This window comes from Cololabis saira, chromosome 10 (assembly GCF_033807715.1).
Source record: "Cololabis saira isolate AMF1-May2022 chromosome 10, fColSai1.1, whole genome shotgun sequence".
Lineage (NCBI taxonomy): Eukaryota > Metazoa > Chordata > Actinopteri > Beloniformes > Belonidae > Cololabis > Cololabis saira.
The window spans coordinates 38,964,701-38,985,161 of record NC_084596.1 but is presented as its reverse complement, the minus strand read 5'-3'; the positions used below and the strand labels follow the sequence as shown (position 1 = coordinate 38,985,161).

The 20,461-nt window shown below is 38.3% G+C and overlaps 1 protein-coding gene across 1 annotated transcript; it reads left to right on the top strand.

Annotated features, from left to right (window-relative positions):
- Positions 1 to 2,218: 2,218 nt before the first annotated feature.
- On the top strand, positions 2,219 to 15,810 carry LOC133453027 (myosin-7-like). The gene is made up of 37 exons (XM_061732864.1): positions 2,219 to 2,434; positions 2,518 to 2,661; positions 2,749 to 2,905; positions 3,000 to 3,027; positions 3,106 to 3,214; positions 3,382 to 3,474; positions 3,579 to 3,642; positions 5,153 to 5,251; positions 5,341 to 5,444; positions 5,548 to 5,686; positions 6,063 to 6,181; positions 6,265 to 6,414; positions 6,518 to 6,688; positions 6,773 to 7,082; positions 7,252 to 7,322; positions 8,077 to 8,282; positions 8,360 to 8,483; positions 8,572 to 8,708; positions 8,800 to 9,055; positions 9,150 to 9,392; positions 9,483 to 9,659; positions 9,737 to 9,882; positions 9,976 to 10,066; positions 10,164 to 10,553; positions 10,627 to 10,753; positions 10,828 to 10,946; positions 11,025 to 11,221; positions 13,092 to 13,275; positions 13,457 to 13,622; positions 13,705 to 13,829; positions 13,917 to 14,225; positions 14,331 to 14,534; positions 14,618 to 14,914; positions 15,022 to 15,126; positions 15,232 to 15,327; positions 15,427 to 15,561; positions 15,676 to 15,810. Exons 1-37 carry the CDS (start codon positions 2,234 to 2,236, stop codon positions 15,694 to 15,696), a joined length of 5,814 nt encoding a protein of 1,937 aa, XP_061588848.1. The 5' UTR covers positions 2,219 to 2,233; the 3' UTR covers positions 15,697 to 15,810.
- Positions 15,811 to 20,461: the final 4,651 nt, after the last annotated feature.

The following is a 20,461-nucleotide window of genomic DNA, read 5'->3' as shown; positions in this document are numbered from 1 at the left end:
GCATTTGTGAATGTACCGCCGTATTGTAGCGGTTGTCAAATACATATTAGTCGTTGATGAATTACTGTTCTTGATAGAGTGCCATATAAATGATCAGAAATCATACTTTGTTCAGCTAAAGCCTGTGCTTTTACCCCTTATACCCTTAATAAGAGTAAAATTGCACCAAGTGTCTCTAATTGATTAAAATGACTGTAGAAAGAGAGCACTTTAACATTACTGTCAAAAGAGAAATATACAAATCCATTCTACTTTCTGTCTGAAGAGCATTGTTTTTGAACATTTCAGACTTTCCTAATCTTTTTCTTGGAGTATGTTGCAGGCTAAAATAGCTGCATATCAAATGCCATTTAAGAACATAAGCCTGAGATTAGGCCTGGTGTAAAAAAACAAACCACATCATAGCATACCACCTGAGCTTTAATAGGACATTCAAAGGTCAAAGCTTATAATCAATATGATGCCAAACACTAGTAATAATAATAATAATAATAATAATAATACATTTTATTTGGTGGCGCCTTTCAAGTCCCCAAGGTCACCTTACAAAGAATAAAAGCATAAAATACAAGCATAAAATAACAACATCAAGCATTATTAAAACCAAACATCATCAACCAGTTCAAATAATCATTATAATTCAGGGCTCTGTTGCCGGTGTTGTTATTAATGTTAATTAATCTTAACTTCCTTTAAAGGCTGATTCAACATTATTCATCATTTATTTGGAAAAAGTGATGGTCACTCCCAAAACATACAGCACTTCTGTGAAGTACCTTTAGATGTTACATGAGTTGGACAGCATTGTGTCTGAGCATGTCTACTGCTGCCAAAGAGAAGGAAACAATACAAAGTGAACAAGGTTGGATTAATAGTGTAGATCAAACCGTTAACAGTGGTGAGTGATAACAAAAAGACCTCACAGCTGTGACCTTGGCGTAGTCTTGCCTCTGCAAACAACAGCTGAAGCTCTCCGTTCTTCTTCTCGAGATATTTTTCACATCCTATCACTGCACAGAGAATTGTTGAATGCCAGATCTTTTAATGTTTGCCGTCCAATAAATCCTGACTGCCTCATGGGCACTAAATACTTTATTTAGTTTGAGAATGAAGGCACGGTTGTCTATCTTTATACATTCAGACCAATCTCATTTTGATATACCATGTCAAACATTAATGGATTCCTTTAAAGAATATATAAGTAATTTATGGAGAATAAATAATCAACTTAATCATGTGATATGTAACACGATAAAGTGGTATAGCTGAACATGGATGTAAAAGTCCTAAAAGGTTTATTTATGCAGTTGACTCTCACAAGAACTTGCTTAAAACTGAAATGCTCTTAATATTCCTTAATATTAATAACCTGCTATGTACAACTGACTGGGGCAGATGAGAAGGACTTGATACACAATAGCCTGTCCTTGCTCCCCCACCTCCTGCCTTCCCCTTTCTTTGTCATGTCCAGTTTGGTGTAGTGGTTGGTTGTTCAAGGTGAGAGCAACAAATAGCAACACTGGGCTCTATCCAATTTTAAGAGTTTTTTTTTTTTTTTAATGGGCAACACGGATGCCATTTCTTTAATATTCATCCCCATATTTGGCTGACTTGCAACCTTTATTAATGGAGGGGCTGACTGGTGTCTTCCACTGGTTCCATCATTTCACTTCATACGGCTGACAGTCAGAGGTAAGAAAACCACCAGCTAAATGAACAAAATGACTTGCTCTGCTGTGGCTGGGGACTGTTGAAATTACTGAAAGCTGTTGTTACTGTAGATAGACTGAGCTGTTTACATTTTGTATGAAGTCAGTGTTTCACTTTGTTGAAAAGTAAGATTCAAAGCAACCTTGAAATGACAGTGAAACTCAGTTTGAAGGGATGTTTTTATAATTCACAAGTTTGTGTCAGAACAACAGAGTAATGCATGTTTTTTTGATGATTGTACTGATAATTTCGTATATGATACATCAGATACATCACGGCATCTTCATATCCATTTTACTAATATTCATGCAAGCTTACTCCTTTAGACAGTTTTAAACAGTTTACTGCTTTTAGAAGTGACAGTAGCCACTGGAATTATTGCTTTTATTAAATGGAAAACACAAATGGCATTAGTACAAATTACTGGTTGATAATGCCAAATTATTTGTTTTAGCTTTTATTATAACTGTTTTTCTCCCATAGGTTTTGCCTGAACAATATTTTGTTCTTCAAAGTTTAAAACATGGGGGACGCTCTCATGGCAGAGTTTGGGCCTGCTGCTCCTTTTCTGAGGAAATCTGATAAGGAGCGTCTGGAGGCTCAGACTCGTATATTTGACATGAAGAAGGAATGTTTTGTTCCTGATGCTGAGGTTGAGTACGTCAAAGCCAGCATCCAAAGTCGTGATGGTGACAAAGTTACTGTAAACACTGAATTTGGAAAGGTATCAGCATGGCATCAGTGCAATTTAACAGTCTTTTAATACAAGTTTTGAGCTTTGCGTAAGATGTGTACTTCTTTCTGTAGACTGTCACGGTGAAGGAGGATGACATAAATCCCCAGAACCCGCCAAAGTTTGATAAAATTGAAGACATGGCGATGTTCACCTTTCTCCATGAGCCAGCTGTGCTGTTCAACCTCAAAGAGCGTTACGCAGCATGGATGATCTATGTGAGTCTGTTACCTACTGAATTGTTTTGTCACTGATATCATCTGCACCTGAAAGCAAACCTCTCTAACCCTCTCTTGACCTGCCAGACCTACTCTGGGCTGTTCTGTGTGACTGTCAACCCCTACAAGTGGCTCCCAGTCTACGATCAATCCGTGGTTGTTGCCTATCGAGGAAAGAAGAGGAGTGAAGCTCCTCCTCACATCTTCTCCATCTCTGACAATGCCTACCAGTACATGCTGTCTGGTACAGAAATCATTTTCAATTATTATATCTTGTTCAAACATGCACTATGACTAAAGGCTCCTTCCACTAACATTTTGTAATCTCTTGCCGACAGACAGAGAAAACCAGTCCATTCTTATCACGTAAGTCAAAGCACCACCTGTTGTCACCTGTTCACCATCGTTCTTGGGCCTAAGGTATTGTTTTTTTTTTTAACTCAGCGGAGAATCCGGAGCTGGAAAGACTGTCAACACCAAACGTGTGATCCAGTACTTTGCCAGCATCGCTGCTGCACCAAGTGGCAAGAAAGAGCAATCTCAAGAGAAGAAGGTTGTCTTATGTGACCTCTCTTTATTTATTAAAAATTTATTATTCTGTTAGCTTTAACTCTTTCACTTAAATTACATATTTGTTTATTTATTATAATAGAACCAAAATATCAGTTTACTTCAATTTGACAGTATGCTTGATGGTGAGACCTTGTTTTGTGACATTAGGGAACCCTGGAGGATCAAATCATCCAGGCTAACCCTGCTCTGGAGGCCTTTGGTAATGCTAAGACCATCAGGAATGACAACTCCTCCAGATTTGTGAGTGAATACAGGAATGCAGTGAAATTACATGTTTCCCATAACTCAACAAGAAATGTGTTTTCCTGATTTCAATTTCCAGTGAACACAACTTTTCCTTTCAGGGTAAATTCATCAGAATTCATTTCGACAACAGGGGGAAGCTGGCCTCTGCTGATATTGAGACTTGTGAGTGAAACTAAATCAATCTTCTGTTTCACTTCATTCTATATTTTTTATACAATAGCTCATAGGGCTGGGCGATATGACATCAAACCAAAATCACGATAAGTTTTACCTCGATAACGATAAATGCACAATAAACGCAATGGTATGTTGTACCTTTTGTTGCTACTTTCATGAGGCGTTTAAACCCTGTGCGTGGAATGTCTCCCTCCCAGTGTCCCATCGACCCTTCTTCAGAAGGAACAAATTTGACTATATCAAATAGACCGTTTTATTTATTCTATAACAAAGAAAAACACTGTAGTGGCCAGTGTCTCTTCACAATATTCATGAAATATTAAATAATTTGTCTTCGTGCTGTATTCATTGTTATTATTTTTATTATTATTAATTACAACATTGGTCTCATTCTGCTCTAAACAAACAAAAAAAATAAACAAAGAAAGACACATTTAGCCTCAAATTGGCCCCCAAAACGGTGGTGGCTTGTGTGTCTCCGTTTGTGTTTGTTTAAGAGTAATGTGTGTTGTAACTTAGGTTACCTCCACTAGGCATTCATGAAAGGCTTGAAGCTGAAACTCAGACCTGATTGGTTGGTAGCTCGAGACAGCTGCTCTGAGTTTACGGCTCAGTGCACAGTAGCATACAGTACCTTGACTCGTTTGCAGGGGGTCTGTTGGAATTACTGTGCGGTAAAGTGAATTTCCCAGCGTGAGAAATGCCATGTGTGGCGTGAGAGCATGTGAACTTGTTGAAATGCGCCAGTGAGAGCCCTGATATTTAGTTCTGCGGCTATGTCAATCGCTTCTTCGTTTGAACCATCAGTCATTGTCTTGGGTTTCCCTTCTCATTCAGACTGGATGGGTTAAGTCACGTGATTACACACACGCTGTACATCGTCTTAAAGGGGAATGAAAATAAACCTTTCAGCAAACACACTCAAAACAGACAAAAAAACATTCATTTTCTTTTTTTTAAATCACAACACCGAATTTAAAGACATGGGAAAATTGACATCGGTCATCACAGTAAATTTTCTGTTTATCGCCCAGTCCTAATAGCTCATCCCAGTATTTAAAATTTGGATGCACTTGGAGACATGATTCATAACTGTAGGGCTGCAATACCTATAAGTCTTTCATTTGCCGAACTTATCAGCATGGTCCAAGAAAGTAAAAAAATAAATAAATAGCAAATACTTTAGGAAAAAAAAAAAAAAAAAAAAACTGCCTCTTTTTTAATTACACCAGAGTTTAATTATTAAACTCTGGTGTTGTAACCACAAATCCAGTGTGAGGTATGATTTGCATAAACCTGAAAATTGACTTAAAACACATATTTGATTGTAATAATTTGTTTAAGCCCAGGCCATTTGTGCACACAACTTTGCACTTAAATCTGTCAAATCCAGACTGTTATGTAAGGTGATTGTGTTTGAAAAACAATCTTCGAGCATGAGATGATTGATTTTTCCAGTATGACAAAAATATAACAGAGTTCATACGCCAAACAGACCTTCTGGAAAAGTCACGTGTGACTTACCAACTCAAAGCTGAGAGGGACTACCACATTTTCTACCAGATCTTGTCTCAGGCAAAGCCTGAACTTCTGGGTAAGTGTCCAAAACTAATGGAGAGTAAATATTGTTAACACTGTCCTGCAGTATGTAGTTTATAATACTCACTTTTTATCTAATTTTAGAAATGCTCCTTATCACCAACAACCCCTACGACTACTCCTTCATCTCCCAAGGAGAGACACAAGTTACCTCTATCAATGACGCAGATGAGCTGAATGCCACTGATGTGAGTTGAGCTTATGAATCATAAGAGCAAAAACATTACATATAATATAACACATATGATAACAAAGTACAAAGCTGGCAAAGATTTCTTGATTTGATTTTAGGATGCCTTTGATGTGCTGGGTTTCACTCAAGAAGAGAAAAACAGCATTTACAAACTGACTGGTGCCATCATGCACCAAGGCAACATGAAATTCAAGAACAAGCAGCGTGAAGAACAGGCAGAGGCTGATGGCACTGAAGGCGAGTGGGGCTGTTAAAAGTATATTTTTTTGATTATTGTTAGTTGGAGAACTAGTTGGAGAAATCTGGACTAAACTAAAAAGAATTTCTGAGATTAAAAAAATGCAATTGTGGAGAGTTGATTGTTCTATTATCAAATGTTTGAAAAGGAGTACGTCTTTCTTTTGAGGGTAGTAAATGGTTGCAATCCTGGTGCATAATATAAGATAATAATATAAGATTTGCATGATTTAGTCTTGTTGATGGTTTCTACTTTTCAGCATGTTAAGCAACACAGCTAATAATAAAGAATTTGCATAGCTGCATGTACAATAGTGCAGATGTTCCTTTGGTTCCCCATGTATGTTTGAACAAAATATCATTTTCATTTCTATAGAAGTGGATAAAGTTGCTTATCTGCAGGGCCTGAACTCTGCTGACCTCATAAAAGGTCTCTGTCACCCAAGAGTCAAAGTCGGTAATGAGTGGGTCACCAAGGGACAAAGTTGTGACCAGGTCAGAGAGCAGAGAGCGTAAAGTAAGTTTGAATTCATGTAAAGATATGTTTTAAGTATTATAATAATTATCTTATTTTGAAGGTGCACTATGCTATTGGTGCACTGTCTAAGTCAGTGTATGAGAAGATGTTTCTGTGGATGGTGGTGAGAATTAACCAGTCACTTGAGACCAAGCAGCCACGCCAATACTTCATTGGTGTGCTGGACATTGCTGGATTTGAGATCTTTGATGTGAGTTTCAGTGGAATTCTATAGAATAACACAAAAAGATGTATTAATTTGTTTTTACATTTTTTTGTTGAGCTCATTTTGCTTCCTCTCATTTCCATTACAGTTCAACACTTTTGAGCAGCTGTGCATCAACTTCACCAATGAAAAACTGCAACAGTTTTTCAACCACCACATGTTTGTGCTGGAGCAGGAAGAATACAAGAAAGAGGGCATTGAATGGGTTTTCATTGATTTTGGTATGGATCTGCAGGCCTGCATTGACCTGATTGAGAAGGTGAGTTCATTGCTTATTGAGATAAAAACATTTATTTTGTTTGTCTTACTGAATTATTTGCTTTCTTAATTATGCTCTCGTTAGCCCATGGGTATCATGTCCATCCTTGAGGAGGAGTGCATGTTTCCCAAAGCCAGTGATACCACTTTTAAAGCCAAGCTCTATGACAACCACCTGGGGAAATCCAACAACTTCCAGAAGCCAAGAATTGTCAAAGGAAGACCAGAGGCCCATTTTTCACTGGTTCACTACGCTGGAACTGTTGATTATAATATCAACAACTGGCTGGTGAAGAACAAGGATCCTCTGAATGAGACGGTTGTTGGTCTTTTCCAGAAGTCCACACTCAAACTTTTAGGAGTGCTTTTTGCTGGTTACGCAGGAGCCGACTCAGGTATGTGTACATTCACTTATCAGGAATGTATTCAGTACATATAAAATGTGTCACTGAAAAATATAAGTATAAACAATTTGACACAGCCGAGTAAGTCCTGAAAAATTATGACCTCATCAAAAATCTTTGAATCTCTGTTCTAAAGTCAAATGTCATCTTCTCTATACAGCTGCAGACGCGAAAGGTAAAGGTGCTAAGAAGAAAGGTTCATCCTTCCAAACGGTATCAGCTTTGCACAGGGTAAGATATTTTTGATTCAGATTTCCAAGTAATATGTATAGAATTAATATAGAAAGACCATATTTATGACATATTTCTTAAAAGATATGTATGTGAAGGCTTTTTAAAAACAATTAAAATGAGCTAGGAGCTTAAATAACAAACAACACTATACAACACTGAGCTCTCCATGACAATAAATTAAATAATCCATATGGATGAAATGCACAATGATTTTTACCCAGAGGTGTCAAGTAACAAAGTACAAATACTTCGTTACTTTACTTAAGTAGAAATTTTGGTTATCTATTCCTACAACTAAACTTGGATGTACATTCCAATAAAAGGTTAGGATAAATGATAACATGCCTCTGAAGTTTGACTTTTTGCACCATTACAATACTTATAGGCAACTAGTCATCATTTCTCCTGCTCTCTGAAACACATGTTAATGCTCAATAGTACACATATATGGTTCTTTAATATGTTTGCATTATACTAAGAAGCATTCGTTTTCAATGGCTTTTGTCCTTAATGGCTTTTTTCCCCCTTACATTACTTTTACACTTTAAGTAGTTTTGAAACCTGTACTTTTTTACTTTTGAGTAAAAAACTTGAGTTGATACTTCAACTTCTACAGGAGTATTTTTGAACTCTAGTATCTATACTTCTACCTGAGTAATGAATGTGAATTCTTTTTGACACCTCTGTTTTTACCCACTTTCAAACACAAGGTGAATGATTTACTCCATTGTTGATATGTTAAACCTTGCAGGAAAATCTTAACAAGCTGATGACCAACTTGAGGTCCACTCACCCTCACTTTGTGCGCTGCCTCATCCCCAATGAGACCAAGACTCCTGGGGCCATGGAGAACCCTCTGGTGATGCACCAGCTTCGCTGTAACGGTGTGCTGGAAGGTATCAGGATCTGCAGAAAGGGTTTCCCCAACAGGATCCAGTATGCGGATTTCAAGCAGAGGTTTGTGTTCGATAAGAAATACAGAAAGAAAAATCAAATGAGAAGAAACTAAATTATATGATGCAATTGTGTAACAGATACCGGATTTTGAACCCAAACTCCATTCCTGAGGGACAGTTCATTGACAACAAGAAGGCAGCTGAGAAACTGTTGGGTTCTCTGGACATAGACCACGATCAGTACAGATTGGGGCACACTAAGGTGCGAATTTTCATTGCTGTTACTCTAAAATGCAGAATGTGCAAAACATCTACTTTAATAATGAATATGAAAAATATCCTTTAAAAAGGTGTTCTTCAAAGCTGGACTGCTGGGTGCGCTAGAAGAGATGCGAGACGACCGACTAGCACTAATTATCACTGGCATGCAAGCTCGGGCACGAGGTCATCTGGCAAGACTTGAATTCCAGAAGATTGTCGAACGCAGGTGAGTTTCACATTGGGGAAACTCTTTGAAAGTCCCATGAGTTTTATTCATTCTGCTTCATGTCACAAATGACAACATTTCTTGTAAACAGGGATGCAATAATTGTGATCCAGTGGAACATCCGGTCCTTCATGGGGGTCAAGAATTGGCCTTGGATGAAGATGTATTTCAAGATAAAACCTCTGCTGAAATCTGCAGAAACTGAAAAGGAGATGGCCAACATGAAGGATGAATTCATAAAGTTAAAAGAGGCCTATGCAAAATCTGAAGCTCGCAGAAAGGAACTAGAGGAAAAAATGGTTTCTGTTCTCCAAGAGAAGAATGACCTGCAGCTCCAATGCCAAAGTGTATGATATTTTTTTCTTAGAACATTAAGATATCAACTTCAATGGTTGTTTACACTGTAATTATGTTTATTTATTTATTTTTTAATAATAACAGGAGCAAGATAATCTTACTGATGCAGAGGAGAGATGTGAGGGGCTCATCAAGAACAAAATTCAGATGGAAGCCAAAGCCAAAGAGCTGACAGAAAGGCTGGATGATGAGGAAGAGATGAATGCTGAACTCACTGCAAAGAAGAGAAAGCTGGAGGACGAGTGCTCTGAGCTCAAGAAAGATATTGATGACTTGGAGCTGACTCTGGCTAAAGTGGAGAAAGAGAAACATGCCACTGAGAACAAGGTACTTTGAAACATAGGATTAAGTCTGGAAAGACTATATTTCTGATGAAACGCTGATAGCTATTGATGATCTATTAATTTTTTGAATCAGGTAAAGAACCTGACGGAGGAGATGGCTGCTTTGGATGAAATCATTGCCAAGTTGACCAAAGAAAAGAAAGCTTTACAGGAAGCTCATCAGCAAACGCTGGATGACCTGCAGAGTGAAGAAGACAAAGTCAACACTCTGACCAAAGCCAAGGCAAAGCTGGAGCAGCAAGTGGATGATGTAAGAAATCCCTAGATTATATTAATGTTAAGAAATACCAAGAAATGATACTTAAATTTCTTTTTATAATTTCGCAGCTTGAAGGGTCATTAGAGCAAGAGAAGAAAATACGAATGGACCTTGAGAGAGCAAAGCGAAAGCTTGAGGGAGACCTAAAGTTGGCCCAAGAGAGCGTCATGGACTTGGAAAATGACAAACAGCAACTTGAAGAGAGGCTGAAAAAGTAAGTTGCAAATGCAATAACAACACATACAAACAATATTAAATTGTTTTAATATAATCAGTAATTCATAAAACTTTACTTTTCAATCCTCAGGAAAGATTTTGAAATCAGTCAACTCAATAGCAAAATAGAGGATGAACAGGCGATGTCTGCCCAGCTTCAGAAAAAGCTGAAGGAGCTGCAGGTGACAATTCATTCTGGATAAACTATGAACAAGCAACACAACATGACAATTCAAGAACCTCTATTTAAATATTTATCACAAAATGTTTCTGGTCTAGGCTCGTATCGAGGAGCTGGAGGAAGAGCTTGAAGCAGAGCGAGCTGCTCGAGCCAAGGTGGAGAAGCAGAGAGCAGACTTGGCCAGAGAGCTGGAGGAGATCAGTGAGAGGCTGGAGGAGGCTGGTGGAGCCACAGCTGCTCAGATCGAGATGAACAAGAAGAGGGAGGCCGAGTTTCAGAAACTCCGCAGAGACCTTGAAGAGGCCACTCTGCAGCATGAAGCCACTGCTTCAACACTCAGGAAGAAACAAGCTGACAGTGTTGCTGACCTGGGAGAGCAGATTGACAACCTGCAGAGAGTCAAGCAGAAACTGGAGAAGGAGAAGAGTGAGCTCAGACTGGAACTAGATGACGTGGTCTCCAATATGGAACATATTGTCAAGTCTAAGGTAAATTATTTTTACTGTATATATCTGGCTTTTCTTGATATTGCGTAGTACATTTTTATTGTCTGGTTTTCAGAACAATTTGGAGAAAATGTGCAGGTCTTTGGAGGACCAGATGAGTGAATATAAAACAAAGGCAGAGGAAGGACAGCGTAGCATCAATGACTTCACCATGCAGAAAGCAAAGCTTCAAACTGAAAATGGTATGTTCTTCAACTGAATGGCAAATTTCACCTTTGACAAAATAAGAGATTATTTAACGTCCTGCTTAAAATAGGTGAACTTACAAGGCAGCTTGAAGAGAAGGATTCCCTGGTGTCTCAACTCACCAGAGGAAAACAGTCCTACACACAACAAATTGAAGACCTTAAAAGACAACTGGAAGAGGAAGTTAAAGTATGAAAAACAAAACCACATTAAAGAACAAAATAAATGTAGACAAGATCAAAATATTTAGACATGCTACTATTTCAGGCCAAGAATGCTTTAGCCCACGGTGTGCAGTCGGCTCGTCACGACTGTGACCTGCTTAGGGAGCAGTATGAGGAGGAACAGGAGGCCAAGGCTGAACTGCAACGCGGCATGTCCAAGGCCAACTCTGAGGTGGCTCAGTGGAGAACCAAGTATGAAACTGATGCCATCCAGAGGACCGAAGAACTGGAAGAAGCCAAGTGAGTCAAAAACATTTCAATTTGAACTAGAAAAGGTTGCATTTCCTGTAGTGTTGAATTTAATTGAAGTGGTTGGAATGTATGAAGAAGGTGAGAACCCTTTTCAATCGCTATACAACTTGAAAATCATCCAAATAACATTTAAAAGAAAGAAGAAGATGCAAAAGGGGCATAAAGAGGAGGAGATGATAAAGTAAAATAGAGCAAAGAAGGAGCAAGAATAGGAAGGGATCATAGACAGAAAATACTCTTGAAGGAAGCCAGGAAGACTGATAGAAGTGAAACGACTGAAAGACTGCAGAAATGTAGAAAGAAGAAATTGTTGAAATCAGTTGAAAATGTGAAGAAAATGTTAAAACATAGCTCAAATATTTGAAAACTGTTGAGATTATGGAAGAAGAAAGGAGGTGAAGACAGGATGAGGCGCTTAAAAGAGGAATATTCACCAAAGAGAAGAATATGGACCTAAGATAGAAAGAAGAGCTGTTGAAAACAAGATCAAATCTTAGATCTTAGATCAGCTGAATCCAGAAAGATGAGTTAAAGAAAACCAGTTGACCTATACCAATATAGCCAGTAATATATTATATTATATATATATATATATATATATATATAAATATAAATATATATATAGCCAATTATGGTCAAGGACTCAAAACCATGTCCGATGACACCACCCACGAGTCTTTATGTCAAACCATTCAAAAGTTATTGCAGAAAATAAGAACTATCACATATCGACCAATCAGAAGAAGGGGCGGGGCTAATTTGCACCAATTAAGGTGAAGGAGACAAAACAGAGTCAGATGACACCAGCCACGACTCTCTAAGTCAAACCATTCAAAAGTTATGGCAGAAAGTAGGAACTATCAAATATGGACCAATAAGATGAAGGGGGGGCGCGCTTTTTGGCGTCTATCGTCGCCACGGTAACGTTTTTGACTGAGAAAAGTAATGCCCATCGTTGCAGGATCGAGACACACAATTTGATGTATAACACACCTGGGTGCATGTTACGTTTATGTATGCTATGTGTAGGTGCACGTTCCGGTTCAGACTACATTAACAAAGAGGGTTTTTTTTTCACCATGGTAAAAAGCCCCATCCGAATGAATGGGGCCAGTTGGCATGGATTTTGACATAAAATGTCCTTAAATCACAGCTTCATGAAATTTCAATATGTTGAAGTCCACAGTGTGCCAAGTCAGGGAACATTTGATCGATGTCTCTATGATAACCTGTTGCCTAGCAACAAGCGTCCAAAGTCAAATGGAATTTTTTTAAATTGAAAGTTAAATATCGCAAAAACTTTGATAATTGGCATTATGAGGTTGTTAGGTCCTTTAGTGCCAATCGGGCCGAGTGTTTGAAAATTTGAACAATGTCTCTACGATAAAGTTCGGCCGAGCAATAAGCGCCATTCTCGGTAAGACTTTTGACTGAGAAAAGTATTGACCTTCAAGGCAAGATGGATCCACATGTGTTGATGTATGCTATGTGTGAGTGCACGTTGCGGTTCGGGCCACATTAACCAACGAAAAAGCGTGCAGAATAAGAAGAAGAAGAAAAGGGAAACCTTTTCTGTATACTAATATATCGCCTCCATTTTCATGTTTTTTCGGGCGTGTTTTATTTTTTGGGAGATTTTTTTTTCCATATCATGCTGTACACCTGCTGGTGCGCAGTGGTCAATATGGGATGCAATATGTTCTTGCCACTAGTTGGCATGCTCATAATAAGTAGTAGTTGAATAATCAAGGAAGAGAAACAGGATCACAAATGGTTGAATGTTTTATAGCATTCAACCAATAAATTAGAGAAACAAGATCACAAATGGTTGACTGCTTTACATTCTCCCGTACTACAGAAAGAAACTGGCTCAGCGTCTGCAGGATGCTGAGGAAGCTGTTGAAGCAGTGAACGCTAAATGTTCTTCTCTGGAGAAGACCAAACACAGGCTGCAGAATGAGATTGAAGATCTCATGGTGGATGTGGAGAGGTCCAATGCTTCTGCTGCTGCTCTGGACAAGAAGCAAAGGAACTTTGACAAGGTCTAAATACATTAATAAAAATACAATTGTATTATGTGAAGGAATAATAATAATAATAATAATGATTGGATTTATATAGCGCCCTTCTAGGCACCCAGAGCGCTTTACAGAAATCATTATTCATTCATACACATTCTCTCCGGAATGAAATGCTTAATCTGAAATGTTCACTGTCTTTCAGGTCTTGGCAGAGTGGAAACAGAAGTATGAGGAGTGTCAATCAGAGCTGGAAAGTGCTCAGAAAGAAGCCAGGACTCAAAGTACTGAGCTCTTCAAACTGAAAAACTCGTATGAAGAGTCCCTTGAACATCTGGAGACCATGAAAAGGGAGAATAAGAACTTACAAGGTGAGTCAATTTATCATTCAACCTCAAAACAATAATTTCCCCAATAGAACATCTTTTTAGAGTATCACAATTTGACTTTTAGAGGAAATCTCCGATCTCACTGAACAAATTGGTGAGACTGGAAAGAGCATTCATGAGCTTGAGAAGATTCGAAAGCAGCTAGAACAAGAGAAGTCTGAGATACAGACAGCCCTGGAGGAAGCAGAGGTATGCTGCAAAATCCACCTTGAAATGTCAACATATTTTGGTAAAAAGGTCATGAGCTTTTCACTAAAGTTGCCTACTCCATGACAGGCCTCACTAGAGCATGAGGAAGGAAAGATTCTCAGAGTCCAGCTTGAGTTCAACCAAGTCAAGGCTGACATTGAGCGTAAGCTGGCTGAGAAAGATGAAGAGATGGAGCAAGCAAAGAGAAACCAGCAGCGAACTGTGGATACTCTGCAGAGCTCTCTTGAGGCTGAAACTCGCAGCAGGAATGAAGCCCTCCGTTTGAAAAAGAAGATGGAGGGAGACCTCAATGAGATGGAAATCCAGCTAAGCCAAGCCAACAGGCAGGCAGCTGAGGCCCAGAAACAATTAAAGTCGGTTCATGCTCATCTGAAGGTACAAATAAAAATAATTGGAATACAAATATAATGATGTTATTGCAATTGTTAATAAAAAAGAAAAGAGTATCAGATAATTAATTTATTTGGGTTCATCTTTTAGGATTCTCAGCTTCAGCTTGATGACTCTATGCGATTAAACGATGATATGAAGGAAAACATAGCCATTGTTGAGCGACGCAACAACCTGCTTCAGGCTGAACTGGAGGAACTGAGGGCTGCTGTGGAGCAAACTGAGAGAAGTCGCAGACTTGCAGAGCAAGAACTGCTGGATGTTAGCGAGAGGGTGCAGCTACTGCACTCACAGGTAGGCTGTAGTGATCATGTATACAATATGCTGTAACTTATTTGTTTCAGCCCTTTTCATACTTAACATGTGCTTAAAAACAGAACACCAGCCTGCTGAACCAGAAGAAGAAGCTGGAGGCTGATACATCCCAGCTTCAAAATGAGGTGGAGGAGGCAGTGCAGGAATGCAGAAATGCTGAAGAGAAGGCCAAGAAGGCCATTACTGATGCTGCCATGATGGCAGAGGAGCTGAAGAAAGAGCAGGACACCAGCGCTCACCTGGAGCGCATGAAAAAGAACATGGAGCAAACCATCAAAGACCTGCAGCACCGTCTGGATGAAGCTGAGCAGATCGCCATGAAGGGAGGAAAGAAGCAGATTCAGAAGCTGGAGTCCAGGGTTAGTAGAAGTTCCCTCCTTACTTCTTACATTTAAGTATTTAATATAAATGTCTGCTGCAGTAAATAAGATTGTTGCTAGTTGACTTTTGTTGTGGTATCCTGCAGGTCAGGGAACTTGAAAATGAAGTGGAAGGTGAACAGAAAAAAGCTGGTGATGCGATAAAAGGAGTTCGAAAGTATGAGAGGCGTATCAAGGAGCTTACTTATCAGGTAACTGTCAGAGTTGACTAAAGTCTCTTCTAGCTTTGAAAATGACATCTGTGTATGTAATTTTATTCATTTCCTATTATCTTTTTCTCTTTTTGTTCAATGTAGACCGAAGAAGACCGAAAGAATCTAGCTCGTCTTCAAGATTTGGTGGACAAGCTGCAACTTAAGGTGAAATCCTACAAGAGGACTGCAGAGGAGGCTGTAAGTACAAATGGCTTTAACAAGCAGCTTTATACATCATACCTGTAATGCATGTAGGATATTTAATATCTATATGTATATGGTGTTTCTGTTCTACAGGAAGAACAGGCCAACGGTAATCTCACCAAGTTCCGCAAGTTACAGCACGAGCTTGATGAAGCTGAAGAGAGAGCTGACATCGCTGAGTCTCAGGTCAACAAGCTACGTGTCAAGAGCCGTGACGGGGGGGCTAAGGTTTGTACCTCCACATACATAAACACACAAGCTATGAATGTACTCATAATGTAACTCTTGTGTTTCTAAACTAATAACTCAATGCTTATATTGCATTTTCTTTATTTATTTCAGAAAGGACATGAGGAAGAATGATGTTCTTTCGGAAAGGATTCCCAGTTTGTTTCCCGAGACACACTTGTCCTAGTGATGGTGTCTCCCTAAGCATGTCTTTTGGTCAGTAGAATAAATTAAATAAGCATCTAAAAACGGCTTCTTGACTTTTTTTGGGCTAAAGCTTTATTGATTCATACAAATAGAGGTATAATTTAGACCTACCTAAAAAAGAATAAAATAAAAAAGGCTACCCCTTGGAGCTTGTTCAGGCAGACATCTTGAGTGCTCTCTTTTACACTTCTGAATGATTTATTCCAATTACCGTATTTTGACGACCATACGGCGCACCCTCAGTTTTGTGTGTCATTTCTGTATTTAAAACACACACGCGGCACACCGACCGAAAAGGCGCCGTCTACACACACATGGAGCGCCGCCTTACAACAACACACACAAGCATACAAGTGTGCGTATTTAAAAATAGAGCGGGAGCAAAACTTAGTTTGATTGTACCCTATTTAAGTTATTACATTAATCAGTTGTCAGGACTCAGCGTGTCAGGCTTCATCCGGAGCCTGATCATCGCTGATAGCCGTGCTGAGCAGCCACGCCCCCCGTCCCCCTTTAACGTTCTCACGTTGGCCTCAAATACGTCCGCAAATCACAGGCAATACACACCCCCCTTCCCCCTTTAACGTTCTCATGGTGGCCTCAATTACGTCCGCAAATCACGGGCAATTCACACGCCCCCCTTCCCCCTTTAACGTTCTCATGTTGGCCTCAAATACATCCGCAAATCACGGGCAATTCACACGCCCCCCTTCCCCCTTTAACGTTCTCATGGTGGCCTCAATTACGTCCGCAAATCACGGGCAATTCACACGCCCCCCTTCCCACTTTAACGTTTTCATGGTGGCCTCAAAACGTCCGCCTTACAATAATACAACGGGCGCATTACGTCATTGGGCGCGCGGTACATTTAAAAAAAAATAAAATAAGACGTCTATATGCGCCTAATGGTCGCAAAAATACGGTAATCCATCTCATTCATAGGTCTATAAAAGGAGCTGAGAAACTAGGCTCTCAGATACAATCTGATCTCTTTTCAGCAGATGGTGCTGCTGCTCTTAAAATTCCACCTCCTCCCAGCTTCCTCCTGCAAGCACCGATTCTATTGAGGGAGGTTACGCTATGCTCATCCCCATTAATCTCTTTTCATAAGTCTATCTTAAATAAAGCATTTGCCGTTATTAGTCAGTCAGGATTTTTTTACATAAATTAATTTTACTCACCAAAGTAAGGGCAAGGGTTACCCTTACAATACGTGTGTAGTTTTTGTTTTGTTTCCTAAGTAGATAACGACAAACCAGTAAGTTCAATACATCTTACAATACTGTATGTACATGGGATTAACACAGATAAAAAGTCATGATAACAACTTTTTGTTTGACAATTACAAATTGCACTTAAACTGAACTGAATAGAAGAGAACTGGAAAATAAAACCTGCCAAGAAATGGATTCCTTGTGATGGCAAAGCTTTCAATCATTGGAAGGAAAACTGCTCTATTCCTACAGCTTGGTCACCTGTTGCAAATGCTACTCTGACATTAACTGAGTTGCAACTCATCATTTCCGGTCAACAGAAAACAGTTTAAGCAGTTTAGAAATTCTGCTTCTACTGTAGATTTTAAATACTCACCACAAAAAATGTTAGGTCATTTTTTTTATTTGGAATTCAAGCAATTTTTGTTTTTTTATAACATGTCTGATATAAACAAGTTCAAAGGACTTTTGAATTTTCTTTTGCATGAAAACATAACCATTTACATCTTTTCAAGACTTCTGATCTTGAAAAACAGTTAAAAGAAACTTTAAAAGCTTTCAAGAGAGCAAAGTTGGCGAAAGACCAAATAGCTTCATACAGCTGTCACAAAGCTGAATTTCTTAAGAACCGGCACATCTGTATGTTACAAAATCCCCCGGAAAAACGAATTTTAATGTTACACGAAATTACATGTGATCAACAGACCACAGACTGAAGGCCTTTGTATTATTTTGACAGTTTTCTTAGTTTTGATTCAGTGTTTTAGTTATAGTAATAGAATCTCATCATTAAAGCCTCTAAAATGACTACAAAATGTATTTTTCAGTTTAACATTTTTTTTTATCATTATTATCACATATATTATTACAGTATTTGAAGATATGGCTAGCATTAGTATTTGGATTCCAATTGGATTCCAGTGTCAACATTAATAACCACAGTGTCTGTCAAGAAGGCAATGAGAAGTTTGTTCATAAACACAGCATCTAAATAAATTCAAAAATGGCAAATTTTTACATTTTGTGCTGTATTATGTTTATATGAGGAAAACTAGAAACCCCACTTGACTATCAAAAATGTATTTTCATAAACACATACAGGCACAGTTCAGTGAACATTCTGTAATCTAGTGAGTCAGTCTTTTGCTTTCACTCAATGACGGTCCATTTTGATGCGTTTACAGACAAAAATGTCTCAAAAGTCACAAACAGAAAAGTCAAAAATACTCACCTCTGCATTTTCTGTTGAGGTCTGTCTTTATCCAATAAAAAGCATCACCAAGGCCCTTTAGATCATAGGACAGAAGCAGACTGATGGCAGATATTCTGGACCTGTGCAGAATAGCGGCCTGAAAACCCCCATAATTCAATCATTTAAAACAAGACATGAATTTTTGATTTACATTCCGATAAGTACCTTTGAGCACTTTTATTATGTCCTAGCCGTTCAAAGCAGTACTCAGAATGAAAGTCCCCAGTGGGCTCCACAGTCTACATGTGTGAACAGAAAACAAGGATAGAGAACAATCAATTCCTGTCAGCTTCTCCCAGAATTTAACACCCCTTAGAAGTGACCTTACACAACATCAACGGACAAATACTGCCAATAGCTTTCCTGGCTCCAGTTACAAACTTAAGTGGGGTAAGGTGGCTCACACCTTCCTCTGCTTGCTCATACAATTGTAAAAGACAAAGACTCAAGGACTGTGAACAGCTGAGAATGAGGCCCGAAATGGATGGACAAGTGTTCTCAACTCCGAGCCTGGAATAGACTTAGGGATACGTGAAGAAGATGAAAGTTCAAATACAAAGGCAAGTCGGTACAGGGCAGCATAAGATGATGTTGCAGAATAGTTGATACAGATATTTTGATAGAGATAAAAGGTTTGATTTTTGAGTTTCATCACACCTGGGTTTAAATTTCTCCTCAGACAGAAATAGAAAACACCCAAGCTTTATCTTCAACTTTTAAACTATGAAACACGGCTTCCAGATGTTTATCTGATAAAGCTATTGCTAAATTTTGGGAGGCCATCACTTCTCATCTTCCGACAGGGGATCATAGTGATGCAGTTGAGGGCTGTGAACTAGGTTCTACATCTGCAGATGTTGATTTCCTTGTCAGTAACACTGGAGATGTGCTGCACTCAGCTTCAGATGCAATGCTTCTTTGAGAAAGAGGGTTTCTAACCACAGGAGCTTAACTCCCTGGTATAATTCACATACAGTGGGGCAAAGAAGTATTTAGTCAAACATCAATTGTTCAAGTTCTCCTACCTAAAAAGATGAGAGAGTGCCTGTAAAGTTCATCATAGGTAACTTCAACTATAAGAGACAGAATTGGAGGAAAGAATCCAGGAAATAACATTGTAGGATTTTTTCTGAATGAATTGATAAATTCCTCGATAAAATAAGTATTTGGTCACCTACATACAAGCAAGATTTCTGGCTTTCACAGACTTGTAACTTCTTCTTTAAGAGGCTCCTCTGTCCTCCACTCATTACCTGTATTAATGGCAGCTGTTTTAACTGGTTATCAGTATAAAAGACACTGTCTGAAGTTTGCTAGAGAGCATTTGGATGATGCAGAAGAGGATTGGGAGAATGTTATATGGCTAAATGAAACCAAAACAGAACTTCATGGTGGTGGATCTGCAATCATACTCAGTTGAGAACACACGTTTTATATTTTGTTTAATTTAAGAATATTTTATTTATTGGAGGAATTGGTAATAGATTTAAGCAGTATTTTATTTTTTATTATTTTATATATATATATATATATATATATATATAAAATGTACTTTTTAATGTTTCATTTTCATAAGAAAAGGTATAAACCGTTCCCTTACTGTACCAAAAATGAACATTTTTGTGTACCATTAAACCCTTCATATATGCATATATAATAATCTGAGTTCAAACAGGTACATGTCTTTAATAACAAACCTGTCACTAAATGTTTCATTAATCACTTCTGTCATCTTTCTGTTTCTCATTTCAGAACATGACATGAGGAGGAGTAAAGAAGACAAAAATCGTGGTGTCTCCCTATGCATGTACTGTAGATTGTTTGCTAGAATAAAATGAATCTGCAAAACAAACTGCACCTTGACTTTGGATTTTAATTTCCTTCTATACTACTCTATACTACATAAATATATATATATATATATATATATATATATATATATATATATATATATATATATATATATATATAGAGAGAGAGAGAGAGAGAGAGAGAAAAAAAAGTTAGGAAAAGAAGGATTTTTTTCTCACTTCCTGTTGTAATCAGTTTTACAATCCCACACAACCCCAATTCCAAAAACAGAATACAATTATTTGCAAATCTAATAAACTCACATTTATTCACAACAGATAATAGAATGCTTATCAAATGTTTAAACTATCTAAAAAAAAAAAATGTATATGATGCAAGCGACAAATCTCAAAGTTGTTCAAAAGTCCTGGATCTT